At 43.4% G+C, this 18612-nt stretch overlaps 1 protein-coding gene across 1 annotated transcript in view; it reads right to left on the reverse strand.

Annotated features, from left to right (window-relative positions):
• The window catches only part of sh3kbp1 (SH3-domain kinase binding protein 1), a 108991-nt gene that overhangs the window by 37163 nt on the left and 53216 nt on the right, over positions 1–18612 (reverse strand). The window contains exon 3 of the mRNA XM_061713115.1: positions 15634–15748. Coding sequence (XP_061569099.1) covers positions 15634–15748 — 115 coding nt within the window. The remainder of the gene's footprint in view (positions 1–15633; positions 15749–18612) is intronic.

The raw sequence follows: 18612 nt of genomic DNA on the forward strand, positions 1-18612 counted from the left end.
ATGCATATTAGCCCCGCCCCTTCTTGTGATTGGCCGATACGTTTTAGTCCAATATCTTTTGAATGGTTTGACATACAGAGACATGGGTGGTGTCAAATGACTAAGTATGGAGTCCCTGACCCTCATGGGTTCAAATTAGCCCCGCCCCTTCTTCTGATTGGCCGATACGTTATAGTCCAATATCTTTTGAATGGTTTGACATACAGAGACATGGGTGGTGTCAAATGACTAAGTATCGAGTCCCCGACCCTCATTGGTGCAAATTAGCCACGCCCCTTCTTCTGATTGGCCGATACGTTATAGTCCAATATCTTTTGAATGGTTTGACATACAGAGACATTGGTGGTGTCAAATGACTAAGTATCGAGTCCCTGACCCTCATTGGTGCAAATTAGCCCCGCCCCTTCTTCTGATTGGCCGATATGTTAAAGTCCAATATCTTTTGAATGGTTTGACATACAGAGACATGGGTGGTGTCAAATGACTAAGTATGGAGTCCCTGACCCTCATTGGTGCAAATTAGCCCCGCCCCTTCTTCTGATTGGCTGATACGTTAAAGTCCAATATCTTTTGAATGGTTTGACATACAGAGACATGGGTGGTGTCAAATGACTAAGTATCGAGTCCCTGACCCTCATTGGTGCAAATTAGCCCCGCCCCTTCTTCTGATTGGCTGATACGTTAAAGTCTAATATATTTTGAATGGTTTGACATACAGAGACATGGGTGGTGTCAAATGACTAAGTATCGAGTCCCTGACCCTCATTGGTGCAAATTAGCCACGCCCCTTCTTCTGATTGGCCGATACGTTATAGTCCAATATCTTTTGAATGGTTTGACATAGACAGTCATGGGTGGTGTCAAATGACCAAGTATCGAGTCCTTGACCTTCATGGGTGCATCCCGCGATCATCCGGCAGTAGTCCGTGGCACTTCAAAATTTCCCGGGAATTTTGGTCTAGTTTATTTATTTATTCTTCCGTAAAAACTTCGGCGCGTAACTCGTCCCACAGCTTTGACAAAACGCGAAAAGTAAAAACGTAGAAACGTGCGCCTTAATCGGGAATCGATGGGTATGACTTTTATTAGCGATTGGCGTGCACGTTTTTGCGCAACGTGCACAAACGTGCGCTTTTTGCCCCATCCGGAACGCATTGCGTGAAGTTTGGGGCCTCACCACTCGCACACCGTTACTCGAAAAATTCTGAACCGATTTAGAAAGTTGTAGGCCCTGAATTTAACTACAGTCCTGTGGATTTTCAGAACGATGGCACGAATAGTTTTTGCACGAAGTGCAAAAACATTTCCAAATTTCCAAACTAATGGGGAGATTTTCCCATGTATTTGTATGGGGCAGCATTTCACACTTTGGGTGGGAGGAGGTTAAAAAAAAAAAAAAATCACCTTTTTTCTGAGTCACGTATCTTTCTCATACTTGCACGTAGAAACGTCATTCAAACTTCAAAACGGAGGAAAACTTCTCTTCTCTCTCCAAACCCGAAACAGTTTTTTCCTAAAATGTACACTTTTCAAGATATGAGCCCTCAAGCGAGGACTGGAAATCACTTTTTTTCAAATCTAGAGCACGGGAGTCAGTTTGCTAGAGTGTAGTTACACTGAAAAAAAAACATGATTTCTTATTTGTAACTCGAGGTCACGGCCAAACCGTAAAAGGTAGACAGATAATTTTTGGTCAGAATATAGACATAGGTGTTGTGATTTATAAAATGTGACTTTGACAGGCGTGGTGTGCACAAAATTTTAACGGAGGAGCCAACAGACACGCCAGTTCCTGTCTCTCTCTTCATTGACTCCCATGTTAAATGAAGTTTTCTTAAAAAAAATCTCATTTTTGTTTTCGAATTGCCGTTACTAACACATTTTAAGGAATATCTGTATGAAAATAACATTTAGATAATCTGGTAAGTTCTTTGTTTCTCAAAATGTTTTCGTTTTTCTGCTAAGAGCTACGGTTTGAGCGCAAAGTGGAGTGATTTCAGGTTTGTCACAACCAAAAATCCAGCTGAGTCATTCCCGCTCCCTCTGTATCAGGTTCTTGTTGCCCCTAGCAACCAGAGCTCAGCTGTTGACTGATTAGACTGACCCAGAACTGGTCACATGACTCACTCAGTACAGAATTCATAGTATAACCTGGAAAATGGAGAAATCTGAACCCTGACCTTTTAACCTTAGATGAACACACACACACACACACACACACACACACACACACACACACACACACACACACACACACACACACACACACACACACACACACACACACGATAGGTGTTATTATGGGATGTCAGGTGTTTTTATAGGATGTTAGTGTTATTATGGGATGTCAGGTGTTTTTATAGGATGTTAGTGTTATTATGGGATGACAGGTGTTTTTATAGGATGTTAGTGTTATTATGGGATGTCAGGTGTTTTTATAGGATGTTAGTGTTATTATGGGATGGCAGGTGTTTTTATAGGATGTTAGTGTTATTATGGGATGGCAGGTGTTTTTATAGGATGTTAGTGTTATTATGGGATGTTAGTGTTATTATGGGATGGTAGGTGTTTATTATGGGATGGTAGTGTTATTGGTGTTAGCGGTCCCGTTAGCGGTTCTGTTAGCGGTCCTGTTAGCGATCCCGTTAGCGGTCCCGTTAGCGGTCCAGTTAGCGATCCCGTTAGCGGTCCAGTTAGCGACCCCGTTAGCGGTCCCGTTAGCAATCCCGTTAGCGGTTGTTAGCGATCCCGTTAGCGATCCCGTTAGCGGCTTGGTTAGCGATCCCGTTAGCGGCTCGGTTAGCGGTCCCGTTAGCGGTTCAGTTAGCAATTCCGTTAGCGATCCCGTTAGCGGTCCCGTTAGCGGCTCGGTTAGCGGTCCCGTTAGCGGTTCAGTTAGCGATTCCGTTAGCGATCCCGTTAGCGGTCCCGTTAGCGGTCCCTTTAGCGGTCCAGTTTGCGATCCCGTTAGCGGTCCAGTTAGCGACCCCGTTAGCGGTCCCGTTAGCGGTTCCGCTAGCGGTTGTTAGCGATCCCGTTAGCGGTCCCGTTAGCGGTTCAGTTAGCGGTCCAGTTAGCGATCCCGTTAGCGGTCCAGTTAGCGACCCCGTTAGCGGTCCCGTTAGCAATCCCGTTAGCGGTTGTTAGCGATCCCGTTAGCGATCCCGTTAGCGGCTTGGTTAGCGATCCCGTTAGCGGCTCGGTTAGCGGTCCCGTTAGCGGTTCAGTTAGCAATTCCGTTAGCGATCCCGTTAGCGGTCCCGTTAGCGGCTCGGTTAGCGGTCCCGTTAGCGGTTCAGTTAGCGATTCCGTTAGCGATCCCGTTAGCGGTCCCGTTAGCGGTCCCTTTAGCGGTCCAGTTAGCGATCCCGTTAGCGGTCCAGTTAGCGACCCCGTTAGCGGTCCCGTTAGCGGTTCCGCTAGCGGTTGTTAGCGATCCCGTTAGCGGTCCCGTTAGCGGTTCAGTTAGCGATTCCGTTAGCGATCCCGTTAGCGGTCCCGTTAGCGGTCCAGTTAGCGATCCCGTTAGCGGTCCAGTTAGCGACCCCGTTAGCGGTCCCGTTAGCGGTTCCGCTAGCGGTTGTTAGCGATCCCGTTAGCGGTCCCGTTAGCGGTTCAGTTAGCGGTCCAGTTAGCGATCCCGTTAGCGGTCCAGTTAGCGACCCCGTTAGCGGTCCCGTTAGCAATCCCGTTAGCGGTTGTTAGCGATCCCGTTAGCGATCCCGTTAGCGGCTTGGTTAGCGATCCCGTTAGCGGCTCGGTTAGCGGTCCCGTTAGCGGTTCAGTTAGCAATTCCGTTAGCGATCCCGTTAGCGGTCCCGTTAGCGGCTCGGTTAGCGGTCCCGTTAGCGGTTCAGTTAGCGATTCCGTTAGCGATCCCGTTAGCGGTCCCGTTAGCGGTCCCTTTAGCGGTCCAGTTAGCGATCCCGTTAGCGGTCCAGTTAGCGACCCCGTTAGCGGTCCCGTTAGCGGTTCCGCTAGCGGTTGTTAGCGATCCCGTTAGCGGTCCCGTTAGCGGTTCAGTTAGCGATTCCGTTAGCGATCCCGTTAGCGGTCCCGTTAGCGGTCCAGTTAGCGATCCCGTTAGCGGTCCAGTTAGCGACCCCGTTAGCGGTCCCGTTAGCGGTTCCGCTAGCGGTTGTTAGCGATCCCGTTAGCGGTCCCGTTAGCGGTTCTGTTAGCGGTCCTGTTAGCGGTTCCGTTAGCGGTTGTTAGCGGTCCCGTTAGCGATCCCATTAGCGGCTCGGTTAGCAATCCCGTTAGCGGCTCGGTTAGTGGTCCCGTTAGCGGTTCAGTTAGCGATTCCGTTAGCGATCCCGTTAGCGGTACCGTTAACAGTCCAGTTAGCGATCCCGTTAGCGGTCCAGTTAGCGACCCCGTTAGCGGTCCCGTTAGCAATCCCATTAGCGGTCCCGTTAGCGGTTCCGCTAGCGGTTGTTAGCGATCCCGTTAGCGGTTCTGTTAGCGGTTCTGTTAGCGGTCCCGTTAGCGGTTCTGTTAGCGGTTGTTAGCGGTCCCGTTAGCGATCCCATTAGCGGCTCGGTTAGCGGTCCCGTTAGCGATCCCGTTAGCGATCCCGTTAGCGATCCCGTTAGCGATCCCGTTAGCGGTCCCGTTAGCGGTCCCGTTAGCGGTTCCGTTAGCGATCCCATTAGCGGTCCCGTTAGCGGTTCCGTTAGCGGTTCCGTTAGCGGCTCGGTTAGCGATCCCGTTAGCGGCTCGGTTAGCGGTCCCGTTAGCGGTCCCGTTAGCGATCCCGTTAGCGATCCCGTTAGCGGTTCAGTTAGCGGTTCTATATTTTCTGTAATAACTTTTGAATGGTTTGACATAGAGAGTCATGGGTGGTGTCATTGGAATCTGTATCGAGTCCTTGACCTTCATGGGTGCAAATAAGCCCCGCGATCATCCGGCAGTAGTCCGTGGCACTTCACAATTTCCCGGGAATTTTGGTCTAGTTAGTGCCACGGCTGCGCCACGTGGCACGCCTCCTCCATTGAGCTGCGCAAGCTCAATGGAGGAGGAGTGCCTCGTGCGCAGCACGAGGCACTCATACTATTGCTCAGGCTTATTATTATTTATATATTCTTCCGTAAAAACTTTGTCCGGCTACTCCTCCTACAGCTTTGAGAAAACGCGAAAAGTAAAAACGTAGAAACGTGCGCCTTAATCGGGAATCGATGGGTATGACTTTTATTAGCGATTGGCGTGCACGTTTTTGCGCAACGTGCACAAACGTGCGCTTTTTGCCCCATCCGGAACGCATTGCGTGAACTTTGGGGCCTCACCACTCGCACACCGTTACTCGAAAAATTATGAACCGATTTAGAAAGTTGTAGGCCCTGAATTTAACTACAGTCCTGTGGATTTTCAGAACGATAGCACGAATAGTTTTTGCACGAAGTGCAAAAACATTTCCAAATTTCCAAACTAATGGGGAAGATTTTCCCATGCATTTCAATGGCGCCATTATAAGCGGATGGGAAAATGTTGAGAAAAAAAAGACAAAATTCACCTTTTTTCCGAGTCACGTATCTTTCTCATACTTGGACGTAGAAACGTCATTCAAACTTCAAAACGGAGGAAAACTTCTCTTCTCTCTCCAAACCCCGGACTGTTTTTTCCTAAAATGTACACTTTTCAAGATATGAGCCCTCAAGCGAGGACTGGAAATCACTTTTTTTCAAATCTAGAGCACGGGAGTCAGTTTGCTAGAGTGTAGTTACACTGAAAAAAAAACATGATTTCTTATTTGTAACTCGAGGTCACGGCCAAACCGTAAAAGGTAGACAGATAATTTTTGGTCAGAATATAGACATAGGTTTTGTGATTCATAAAATGTGACTTTGACAGGCGTGGTGTGCACAAAATTTTAACGGGGGAGCCAACAGACACGCCAGTTCCTGTCTTGCTCTTCATTGACTCCCATGTTAAATGAAGTTTTCTTAAAAAAAATCTCATTTTTGTTTTCGAATTGCCGTTACTAACACATTTTAAGGAATATCTGTATGAAAATAACATTTAGATAATCTGGTAGGTTCTCCGTTTCTCAAAATGTTTTCGTTTTTCTGCTAAGAGCTACGGTTTGAGCGCAAAGTGGAGTGATTTCAGGTTTGTCACAACCGAAAATCCAGCTGAGTCATTACGCTCCCTCTGTATCAGGTTCTTGTTGCCCCTAGCAACCAGAGCTCAGCTGTACTGATTAGACTGACCCAGAACTGGTCACATGACCCAGTCAGTACAGACTTAATAGTATAACCTGGAAAATGGAGAAATCTGAACCCTGACCTTTTAACCTTAGATGAACACACACACACACACACACACACACACGATAGGTGTTATTATGGGATGTCAGGTGTTTTTATAGGATGTTAGTGTTATTATGGGATGGCAGGTGTTTTTATAGGATGTTAGTGTTATTATGGGATGGCAGGTGTTTTTATAGGATGTTAGTGTTATTATGGGATGTCAGGTGTTTTTATAGGATGTTAGTGTTATTATGGGATGGCAGGTGTTTTTATAGGATGTTAGTGTTATTATGGGATGTCAGGTGTTTTTATAGGATGTTAGTGTTATTATGGGATGTTAGTGTTATTATGGGATGGTAGGTGTTTATTATGGGATGGTAGTGTTATTGGTGTTAGCGGTCCCGTTAGCGGTTCTGTTAGCGGTCCTGTTAGTGGTCCCGTTAGCGGTCCAGTTAGCGATCCCGTTAGCGGTCCAGTTGGCGACCCCGTTAGCGGTCCCGTTAGCAATCCCGTTAGCGGTCCCGCTAGCGGTTGTTAGCGATCCCGTTAGCGGTTCTGTTAGCGGTTCTGTTAGCGGTCCCGTTAGCGGTTCCGTTAGCGGTTGTTAGCGGTCCCGTTAGCGACCCCATTAGCGGCTCGGTTAGCGGTCCCATTAGCGATCCCGTTAGCGATCCCGTTAGCGGTCCCGTTAGCGGTTCCGTTAGCGGTCCCATTAGCGGTCCTGTTAGCGTTTCCGTTAGCGGTTGTTAGCGGCTCGGTTAGCGATTCCGTTAGCGGCTCGGTTAGCGATCCCGTTAGCGATCCTGTTAGCGATCCCGTTAGCGGTCCCGTTAGCGGTTCTGTTAGCGGTCCCGTTTGCGGTTCCGTTAGCGGTTGTTAGCGGTCCCGTTAGCGACCCCATTAGCGGCTCGGTTAGCGGTCCCATTAGCAATCCCGTTAGCGATCCCGTTAGCGGTCCCGTTAGCGGTTCCGTTAGCGGTTGTTAGCGGCTCGGTTAGCGATTCCGTTAGCGGCTCGGTTAGCGATCCCGTTAGCGGTTCCGTTAGCGGTTGTTAGCGGCTCGGTTAGCGATTCCGTTAGCGGCTCGGTTAGCAAACCCGTTAGCAATCCCGTTAGCGGTCCCGTTAGCGGTCCCGTTAGCGGTTCCGTTAGCGATCCCATTAGCGGTCCCATTAGCGGTCCCGTTAGCGGTTGTTAGCGGCTCGGTTAGCGATTCCGTTAGCGGCTCGGTTAGCGGTCCCGTTAGCGGTCCCGTTAGCCATCCCTTTAGCGATCCCGTTAGTGGTTCAGTTAGCGATCCTGTTAGAGGTTCCGTTAGCGGTTCTGTTAGCTATCCCGTTAGCGGTCCCGTTAGCGGTCTTGTTAGCGGTTCTATTAGCCTATTACATATTTTCTGTAATAACTTTTGAATGGTTTGACATAGAGAGTCATGGGTGGTGTCATTGGAATCTGTATCGAGTCCTTGACCTTCATGGGTGCAAATAAGCCCCGCGATCATCCGGCAGTAGTCCGTGGCACTTCAAAATTTCCCGGGAATTTTGTCTAGTTTATTATATATTCTTCCGTAAAAACTTTGTCCGGCTACTCCTCCTACAGCTTTGAGAAAACGCGAAAAGTAAAAACGTAGAAACGTGCGCCTTAATCGGGAATCGATGGGTATGACTTTTATTAGCGATTGGCGTGCACGTTTTTGCGCAACGTGCACAAACGTGCGCTTTTTGCCCCATCCGGAACGCATTGCGTGAACTTTGGGGCCTCACCACTCGCACACCGTTACTCGAAAAATTATGAACCGATTTAGAAAGTTGTAGGCCCTGAATTTAACTACAGTCCTGTGGATTTTCAGAACGATGGCACGAATAGTTTTTGCACGAAGTGCAAAAACATTTCCAAATTTCCAAACTAATGGGGAGATTTTCCCATGTATTTGTATGGGGCAGCATTTCACACTGTGCGTGGGAGGAGGTTAAAAAAAAAAAAAAACACCTTTTTTCTGAGTCACGTATCTTTCTCATACTTGCACGTAGAAACGTCATTCAAACTTCAAAACGGAGGAAAACTTCTCTTCTCTCTCCAAACCCGAAACTGTTTTTTCCTAAAATGTACACTTTTCAAGATATGAGCCCTCAAGCGAGGACTGGAAATCACTTTTTTTCAAATCTAGAGCACGGGAGTCAGTTTGCTAGAGTGTAGTTACACTGAAAAAAAAACATGATTTCTTATTTGTAACTCGAGGTCACGGCCAAACCGTAAAAGGTAGACAGATAATTTTTGGTCAGAATGTAGACATAGATGTTGAGATTCATAAAATGTGACTTTGACAGGCGTGGTGTGCACACAATTTTAACGGGGGGCCCAACAGACACGCCAAATCCTGTCTCGCTCTCCATTGAGTCCCATGTTAAATGAAGTTTTCTTCAAAAAAATCTCATTTTTGTTTTCGAATTGCCGTTACTAACACATTTTAAGGAATATCTGAATGAAAATAAGATTGACAGAATGTTCTGGGTTCTCCGTCTCTCACGATGTTTTCATTTTTCTGCTAAGAGCTACGGTTTGACCGCAAAGTGGAGTGATTTGAGGTTTGTCACAACCGAAAATCTAGCTGTCATTCCCGCTCCCTCTGTATCAGGTTCTTGTTGCCCCTAACAACCAGAGCACAGCTGTGCTGATTAGACTGACCCAGACCTTGTCACATGACACAGTCATTACAGTCTTCATGTAATATAACCTGGATAATGGAGAAATCTGAACCCTGACCTTTTGACCTTACATGATCCCCAGTCCTGCTGGGAACAGGTTCATTGGATATATATGTATATTATTATTATTATACATATAAATATTTACATTTGTATATTATATATACAAATTAGCCCCGCCCCTTCTTGTGATTGGCCGATACGTTATAGTCCAATATCTTTTGAATGGTTTGACATACAGAGTAATGGGTGGTGTCAAATGACTAAGTATCGAGTCCCTGACCCTCATTGGTGCAAATTAGCCCCGCCCCTTCTTCTGATTGGCCGATACGTTATAGTCCAATATCTTTTGAATGGTTTGACATACAGAGACATGGGTGGTGTCAAATGACTAAGTATCGAGTCCCTGACCCTCATTGGTGCAAATTAGCCCCGCCCCTTCTTCTGATTGGCCGATACGTTATAGTCCAATATCTTTTGGATGGTTTGACATACAGAGACATGGGTGGTGTCAAATGACTAAGTATGGAGTCCCTGACCCTCATTGGTGCAAATTAGCCACGCCCCTTCTTCTGATTGGCTGATACGTTAAAGTCCAATATCTTTTGAATGGTTTGACATACAGAGACATGGGTGGTGTCAAATGACTAAGTATCGAGTCCCTGACCCTCATTGGTGCAAATTAGCCACGCCCCTTCTTCTGATTGGCTGATACGTTAAAGTCAAATATCTTTTGAATGGTTTGACATACAGACACATGGGTGGTGTCAAATGACTAAGTATGGAGTCCCTGACCCTCATTGGTGCAAATTAGCCCCGCCCCTTCTTCTGATTGGCTGATACGTTAAAGTCCAATATCTTTTGAATGGTTTGACATACAGAGACATGGGTGGTGTCAAATGACTAAGTATCGAGTCCCTGACCCTCATTGGTGCAAATTAGCCACGCCCCTTCTTCTGATTGGCCGATACGTTATAGTCCAATATCTTTTGAATGGTTTGACATACAGAGACATGGGTGGTGTCAAATGACTAAGTATCGAGTCCCTGACCCTCATTGGTGCAAATTAGCCCCGCCCCTTCTTCTGATTGGCTGATACGTTAAAGTCCAATATCTTTTGAATGGTTTGACATACAGAGACATGGGTGGTGTCAAATGACTAAGTATGGAGTCCCTGACCCTCATTGGTGCAAATTAGCCACGCCCCTTCTTCTGATTGGCTGATACGTTAAAGTCCAATATCTTTTGAATGGTTTGACATAGAGACATGGGTGGTGTCAAATGACAAAGTATCGAGTCCCTGACCCTCATTGGTGCAAATTAGCCCCGCCCCTTCTTCTGATTGGCCGATACGTTATAGTCCAATATCTTTTGAATGGTTTGACATAGAGAGTCATGGGTGGTGTCAAATGACTAAGTATCGAGTCCTTGACCTTCATGGGTGCATCCCGCGATCATCCGGCAGTAGTCCGTGGCACTTCAAAATTTCCCGGGAATTTTGTCTAGTATTATATTATAGTTATATTATTTGTGATTGTTTCATTCCTATTTGTGGTTGTTTTACATTTTTCACAGTATTTCTGTGAGCAAATGTTGCAGACCGTTCGGTTAATTTGCATCTCGTTGTGCCGGTTTTATGGCTGTGTGTAGTCAATGTTGTGACACTTTCTGTGTCTTCAGTGTCTTTTATCCCTATTGCAATTATTTTTTTGTCTCATGTCTTATGACTTTTTTTTTTTTTTGTTACTTTTTATTTTGTCTTTTTCAAGTTACACAAAAAGGAAAGAGAAAAAAAAATAATAATAAAAATAAAAAATGATAGTAACAATCATTACATAACTACCTGGGGGAGATGTAATATTTTGCCATTCTTTTCTTTCCCTTCTTTAAGGGCATGGCTGGGATATGACCTTAAATGTAGACCATTTTTGCCACTTTTGAGCAAAATCCCTTGAAGAAATATACGCCATGGAAAAATTTACTTTTTGTTTTCTCAAACAAAAAGTAAATTTTTCCATGGCGTATATTTCTTCAACAATGTCGAGCCATTGTCTCAGTCCATGACTTTTTTTTTTTACGTCTCTTTTTGGATGTTAGTATTTGTTTAGTTAATGTTTCGCTCCCTTGGCGCAGCGGTATCTGTCTTTAAAGCCATATTGCCTCACTTTGAAGGACTTAGATTCTGCTAGTCAAATGATGCAGACGCTTTAAAGACACACTGTGTCACAAATACCAATCCAGACCGTGTGAAAAAGCTCATGTGTCAGCCCCTGACGTAAGATATGACAAAATTAAAAATAACCACCATAACACCTTCCACAACCCCAACATGTGGAAACACAGTGGCGTGATGTGATTGTAAAACAGCTAAGATGGTATAATGCTGTGTACCTACATCAGAGGTGTCAAAAGTATTCACATTCATTACTCAGGTAGAAGTATAGATACTAGAGTTTAAAAATACTCCTGTAGAAGTTGAAGTATCAACTCAAGTTTTTTACTCAAGTAAAAGTATAAACGTACTGGTTTCAAAACTACTTAAAGTATAAAAGTAAAAGTAATGTAAGGGGGAAAAAGCCATTAAGGACAAAAGCCATTGAAAATGAATGCATCTTAGTATAATGCAAATATATTAAAGAAGCATATATGTGTACTATTGAGCATTAACATGTGTTTCAGAGAGCAGGAGATATGATGACTAGTTGCCTATAAGTATTGTAATGGTGCAAAAAGTCAAACTTCAGAGGCGTGTTATCATTTATCCTAACCTTTATTGGAATGTACATCCAAGTTTAGTTGCAGGAATCTGTGGGAACGGATGTAAGAACAAAACTGGACAAGAACATCTGAAACAACCACAACCAAATTCACTCTATCCGGATGGAGCAATTTAACTGGATAGTTTTATTTTAAAGGCCGAAATGAAATAGAGTAACGAGGCTGTTTTTAAAATGTAAGGAGTAAAAAGTACAGATAATTGCGTGAAAATGTAAGGAGTAAAAGTAAAAATAATTACTCCAGTGAAGTATAGATAACCAAAATTTCTACTTAAGTAAGGTAACCAAGTATTTGTACTTCGTTACTTGACACCTCTGACCTACATCTGGTCCTCAAGGGCCACTAAGGCCCCGTTTACACATAGCCGGGTATTTACAAAAACGGATATTTCCCCCTCTACGTTTTGAAAAATTCCATCGTTTACACGAGATCGTTTTCAAAATCTCTTTGTTTACACAAATCTGCATAAATAGGCTGTTAACGTCATGCCAGCCAATCAGAATCCTGGAAAAAACATCAACAAATGACACGTGTAACTTCCATTTAAGGCTGATTTATGGTTCCGCGTTACCCCAACGCAGAGCCTACGGCGTAGGGTACGCGGCGACGCGCACCGTACGGCACGCACACCGTATGGCGCGCATCTCCGCGTACCCTACGCCGTAAGCTGCGTCGATTTAACGCGGGACCATAATTCAGGCTTTACTTCAAAGACGGAACGAGAGTCTTTCGTTTGGAGTGACAGAGAAGTGGAGTTACTTTTAAGTGTGACTTTAGTATAAAACAGGTAAAATACAAGAAAATATTGACGGTGGCCAAACAAATTGTAAACACAGGTCGCACACATGACGCTGGTGACGTTTCTGTTGCATAATGTGACGTTCTGAAGCCTAAATGTCCGTTTTCCTCTGTTTAGACGCAAACGTGAAAACAGAGTTTTTGAAAATCTCCACTTTGGCCGGAGTTTTCAGAAATGATCGTTTTTGGTGACTTTGAGCTCCGTTTTCGAGTAAACGAACGGCCAAAACTCATGAAAACGCCTCAGTTTTTGCTCCGTGTAAACGGGGCCTAGGATGCATGTTCTGGATGTTTTTGTGCTCCAACACTCATGATTTAACTGAATGAATCATTAACAGACTTGTATGCAGACCTTGATGACAAGCTGACACGGATCCATTCCTTTGAATGAGGTTTGCTGGAGCAGAGAAACATCTCAAACACGCAGGACGGCGGTTCTCGAGGACCAGGCGCGGGGACGCTGGTGCAGAAAGTGTGTTAAAACCTGGTGGATATGTTTTTGTTAACGGGGGTGTGAGCTGGAGGCAGTGAAGCCGTGTGTTTGCCCAGAGCTCCAGCCACAGCCGCTGTGGTTTATCTATCCTGCGGCCTGCCTTGGGGGAGCGGGGGTGGGGGCTGCACGCTATGCGGCCTTGCAGTGACTCGGTCAGCGAGCATGTTTTATCAACAAAACACACGGAGGAAACGAGGCGCAACTGTGGGTGGTTTACTGGACCAAGACGCCGCGGTGCCGGCTGTTTGTGCTTTGGTCTGTTCAGACCAGGAACAATAAAAGGCAACGGACGTGGGAATATGGGAATAGATCAGCACACATGGGGAGCAGAGTTCCTGCAGAGAACGGGGGAGTGATTCAAACTTAATTTGTAATAAAGACTTACTCAGATTGTGGTACGGCTTATGTGTCATTGAGCGTTTACAGTATCTCCCCCTTTCACACATTTCCTTCCTGGCAGTGATGTCAGCGTGTTCCTGGCTCTTTCATTGGCTGCAACCGTCAGCATTAGGGATGGGCGGTATGGACTAAAACATTTATCACGATAATTTCTGGCATTTATCCCGATAACGGTAAAAATGACGATAAAATAAATACCAATTCAACTCCACCTTTGTAACTATAAATCTATCACCACATTCAGTCTTTGGAGCCAAAACACTGCTCTAAAAGAATACTGAATACTACTAAACTACACCAATTAAATTGAATTAATAAAAAACAATTAAATGAGTTACACCTGTACTGCAAAACTGGAATGACTCAGATCTGCCATGTTTGTTACACAAACACGTATCAACGGGAATTTATCTTTCTTTCTTTCTTTCTTTCTTTCTTTCTTTCTTTCTTTCTTTCTTTCTTTCTTTCTTTCTTTCTTTCTTTCTTTCTTTCTTTCTTTCTTTCTTTCTTTCTTTCTTCTGACTCATTTCTTTCTTTCTTTCCTTCCTTCCTTCTTTCTTTCTTTCTGGATCATTTCTTTCTTTCTTTCTTTTTTTCTTTCTTTCTGGATCATTTCTTTCTTTCTTTCTTTTTTTCTTTCTTTCTGGATCATTTCTTTCTTTCTTTCTTTTTTTCTTTCTTTCTGGATCATTTCTTTCTTTCTTTCTTTCTTTCTTTCTTTCTTTCTTTCTTTCTTTCTTTCTTTCTTTTTTTCTTTCTTTCTGGATCATTTCTTTCTTTCTTCCTGGCTCATTTCTTTCTTTCTTTCTTTCTTTCTTTCTTTCTTTCTTTCTTTCTTTCTTTCTTTCTTTCTTTCTTTCTTTCTTTCTTTCTTTCTTTCTGGCTCATTTCTTTCTTTCTTTCTTTCTTTCTTTCTTTCTTTCTTTCTTTCTTTCTTGCTTTCTTTCTTTCTTTCTTTCTTTCTTCCTGGCTCATTTCTTTCTTTCTTTCTTTCTTTCTTTCTTTCTTCCTTCCTTCCTTCCTTCCTTCCTTCCTTCCTTCCTTCCTTCCTTCCTTCCTTCCTTCCTTCCTTCCTTCCTTCCTTCCTTCCTTCCTTCCTTCCTTCCTTCCTTCCTTCCTTCCTTCCTTCCTTCCTTCCTTCACGTACACTGTGTGTGGATTTAACACAGAACCATAAATCATCTTTACACAAAAACATCATCAACAGGAATTTATCATTTTTATCACCAGATGACAAATTCTTACCGTGGGGAATTTTTTTGATGGTTTATTGTGAACGGTAAAATATCACCCATTCCTAGTGCGCATGGTGTGAAACTATCAAACAATTAACATGGTTGAAGTATTAACAAAGTGCTAGTTTTGAAAACTCTCTTCTGTTATCGGACACAGGGTTTGTCATGACACTCAAAAAAAAATCCCGGGTGTTTCATGGCAGCTGTGTGTCTGGTGACAAAATAAATTAGACAAGCTAAAATGATTTGTTTACTGCATGAGCTGTTGCAATTTCTTTTTTTATCACTTTAAATGGATATTGAAAGGCCTATGTGAGTTATTTATGTCTTAGTTACTGTATTTCACAATAATTATTGTGAAATTATTATTTCACTAGTTATTTTACAGTCATATAATTTAGGCAACAGCTCAAAAAACATTTTTAATAACACTAACCCAAATCAATATCGGATCGAATCGAATCGGATTGAATAAAATCCTAATAATCGATTCTGAATCTTAAGAATTAGAATCAAATCGATTCTTGACATTTGCATCGATACCCAGCCAATATATCTGTCGGTAGTCAAGGGTTTATATTATTTCTTACATTAATTTGAAGTGTAATGGTCCCATATAGCAGCTATGAGTTGCACATAAACACTACAGGACTGTCTCAGAAAATTAGAATATTGTGCTAAAGTTCTTTATTTTCTGTAATGCAATTAAAAAAACAAAAATGTCATACATTCTGGATTCATTACAAATCAACTGAAATATTGCAAGCCTTTTATTATTTTAATATTGCTGATTATGGCTTACAGCTTACAATATTCTAATTTTCTGAGGCAGTCCTGTAATAAACCAACGGCCTAGTGTCATGTCGTGCGGCGACCTAAATCTTTCCTCACACTAACAGGATCCTTGCGTGAGCCTGACGATTCACAGATCCGAGCGTGTGAACGTGTGAACGCGTGAACCTCTCAACAGTGCCAGGTACCTTTCTTTCCTGGTCGCACGCTGCCGTCCGACACAGGGCTGGCTCTGCCGTTGGAGAGCTCCGACCTGATCATGCCTGCCTGGCCGCCATCCCTCTTCCCGTCTTTCTTGATTTCCTGGGGAGAGAGGCGGAGGAGGGAAAGTGAGTAAGGTAAGGTAACTTTATTGATACCCCAAGGTAGATTTGTTTGCAGGTAAAAAGTAGAAACTTACAACAAAACCATACAGTAAAGGTACAGTGACACAAGACAACAGACAGGAGAATAATGAAACAAAACATTGACTGACAAACAAAACAAATGCTCCAGATGCAGCAAAAATGGATTGTATTATTCCACTCAGAAAAAGTGCTTTTAGTCAGTCTGCGTTCTCTGTTAAAGCTGCACTAGAATGGAACTCCATCCCTGCAACTATCAGAGACCTGGACACATACAGTTTATTTAGAGCTCATTTAAAGAAATGGTTGATTAATACTCAGCTCTGTCAGCACTAAAACTTAATTGCACCTTTCTGTACTTTACGCTTTACTGAACTTCCCTCGCTGTTTGCTGTCTTGCTACCACTGGTCTGCCCTCATGTACCTGTATGCATGCAGAGCCGGATTAAATAAATGGACTACACTAGGCAGCCTGTGATTTTTGGGCCCCCCTCCATCGATGTTATTTATGAAATCTTAAACTTACCAAAGTTACTAATAAAACTTAATTCACATTTTACATAGCAAAGTCATAGTCAAGTTGGTTCTTTGTATTCCAAAATAAGTCATGTGTTGTATATTAAACAGTCTATCAGACTATTTTTAGATTTTTATTATTTATACGTTATTACAACGCTCTATTAAATGCTATTAAATTATCCTTATCTTATCGATTGTGAGCATTTTGCAGAAAATCTTAATTAAATGTGTTGATTAAATTGAATAGTTAAATAAGAAGTCAAATCTACAAAGACCAATAAAATTTGCAGTAAGACAAAGTGTGCTGTAGTATGTATGTCTGTATGTGTATATGTATGTATGTGTATGCGTATGCAGAGCCGTTTGGGAGATTTGCGAGGCCCTGTGTGAAATAGCAAGAGGGGCCCTCGCGCGTGAGCGTAGCGAGCGGGCGCAAAATTTTTGAGTTTTTCGGGTCGGATCGGGTGTCTATATGCGCAATTTAAACTCTCCAATTAGCAAAATACTGGATACCTTCCCCTGCCTCATCATCATCTGGGCTTGCCTCGACGCGGGGCCCCACGGCTGCTTGAGACCCGGTCGGATCGGTGATTTTTGTAACAAATTTATCAAACGTGCCTTTCAGAGAGGCATTCAACTCTTCCATTTTCTTTAGTTTTTTTCTTTTTTCATCCCCTGATGGAAATTTCCTGAATCTGTCTCGTTCTCTCGACATTGTGTGACAGTTTGTTCCAACTCCACCCGTCTGGATCAGACTAGCTTGTGTCCGCGCTTGGTCTGACGCAGTTGTATTGAACAACACACGCGTCATCATTGCACATATATTTATTGATATGCACAGACTAGTACACATTTAGGTCTGTAATGGAACGTGACTGTTGATATTTATAAGGAAAAAAAATAAAAAATTGGGGAAAAAAAAAAACGGCCCATAGCGCCAGGCCCCTTGGGGCGCCAGGCAATGTTCCCTCTAATTTTTCATGTATCTGGGCGTACACACAAGCTCCCTGAGCAAACTGAGGACGACTGTGAGCAACATCACATATGCACGCTTTATTTTTAAGTATCTCATTACACTTAAAACAAGACTCGTCACTGGAAAAAACAACAATTTTCACCTGTTTCAAGTAAATTTTCACTTGAAATAAGTAGAAAAATCTGCCATTGGGACAAGATTTATCTTCTCATTACAAGCAAAAAAATATTGTTCCACTGGCAGATTTTTCTACTTATTTTAAGTGAAAATCTACTTGAAACAGGTGAAAATTTCGACTTTTTTCTCGAAATTTTGAGAAAAAAAATCGAAATGTTGAGAAAAAAAGTTTTGAGAAAAAAGTCAAAATTTAGAGAAAAAAAGTCAATATGTCCAGAGAAAAGTTGAGATTTTGAGGAAAAAAAAGTCAAAAAGTTGAAATGTTGACAAAATTTTGTTTTAATTGACCATTTTCACTTGTTTCAAGTCAATTTTCACTTGAAATAAGTAGAAAAATCTGCCAGTGGAACAAGATTTTTTTTGCTTGTAATGAGAAGATAAATCTTGTTCCACTGGCAGATTTTCCTACTTATTTCAAGTGAAAATTTACTTGAAACAGGTGAAAATTGTCAAATAAGTTATTTTTCTGGTGTTATTTTTCTGGTGATGACTCTAAATGTTGAAATAGCAGTAAAACCACATTCATTGATGAAATGACATAAGGGATGGAAAGGAGGCATGACAGTTTTACAGGGGGATGATTTGGACCGTTTTTATTTCATGGGGGGATGATTTGGACCGTTTTTATTTCAGGGGGGGGGTGCCATCTCCCCTCATCCCCCATCAACTCCAGTACTGCTGGTAGACACAGCAATGGTATGGATAGCTTTTAGCAGAGGCTTCAGACTTTCTCGTGTCCGAGATCCCCACAGCTCCTTGTATTCCCCAAATCCTTGAATACTTCTCCTCCTCTCGACTCGCGGGACCTCCGTAAACTGATTTATGGTCCCGCGTTACACCAACGCAGAGCCTACGCCGTGAAGTACGCGGCGACGCGCATGTACGTTGCGCGTTGCCGCGTACCCTACGGCGTAGGGCTTGCGTCGATTTAGCGCGGAACCATAAATCAAGCTTTGCGAGTGAACGTCTCACGAGGGGCAGTCGCGTTGCGACGCCACTGTAGCCAAATCGCAAGGAGAGAACAGAGAACTGAGCTCATGAAAAGTCCCAGTACGCCAGAGGCTAATATTGAGAAGTGGGGGTACTCCGTACCGGCCCACTTAGGCTACGTTCACACTGCAGTTCCCAAGTGACCCAAATCCGATTTTTTG

The sequence above is a fragment of the Cololabis saira genome, chromosome 22 (assembly GCF_033807715.1).
Source record: "Cololabis saira isolate AMF1-May2022 chromosome 22, fColSai1.1, whole genome shotgun sequence".
NCBI classification, from domain to species: domain Eukaryota; kingdom Metazoa; phylum Chordata; class Actinopteri; order Beloniformes; family Belonidae; genus Cololabis; species Cololabis saira.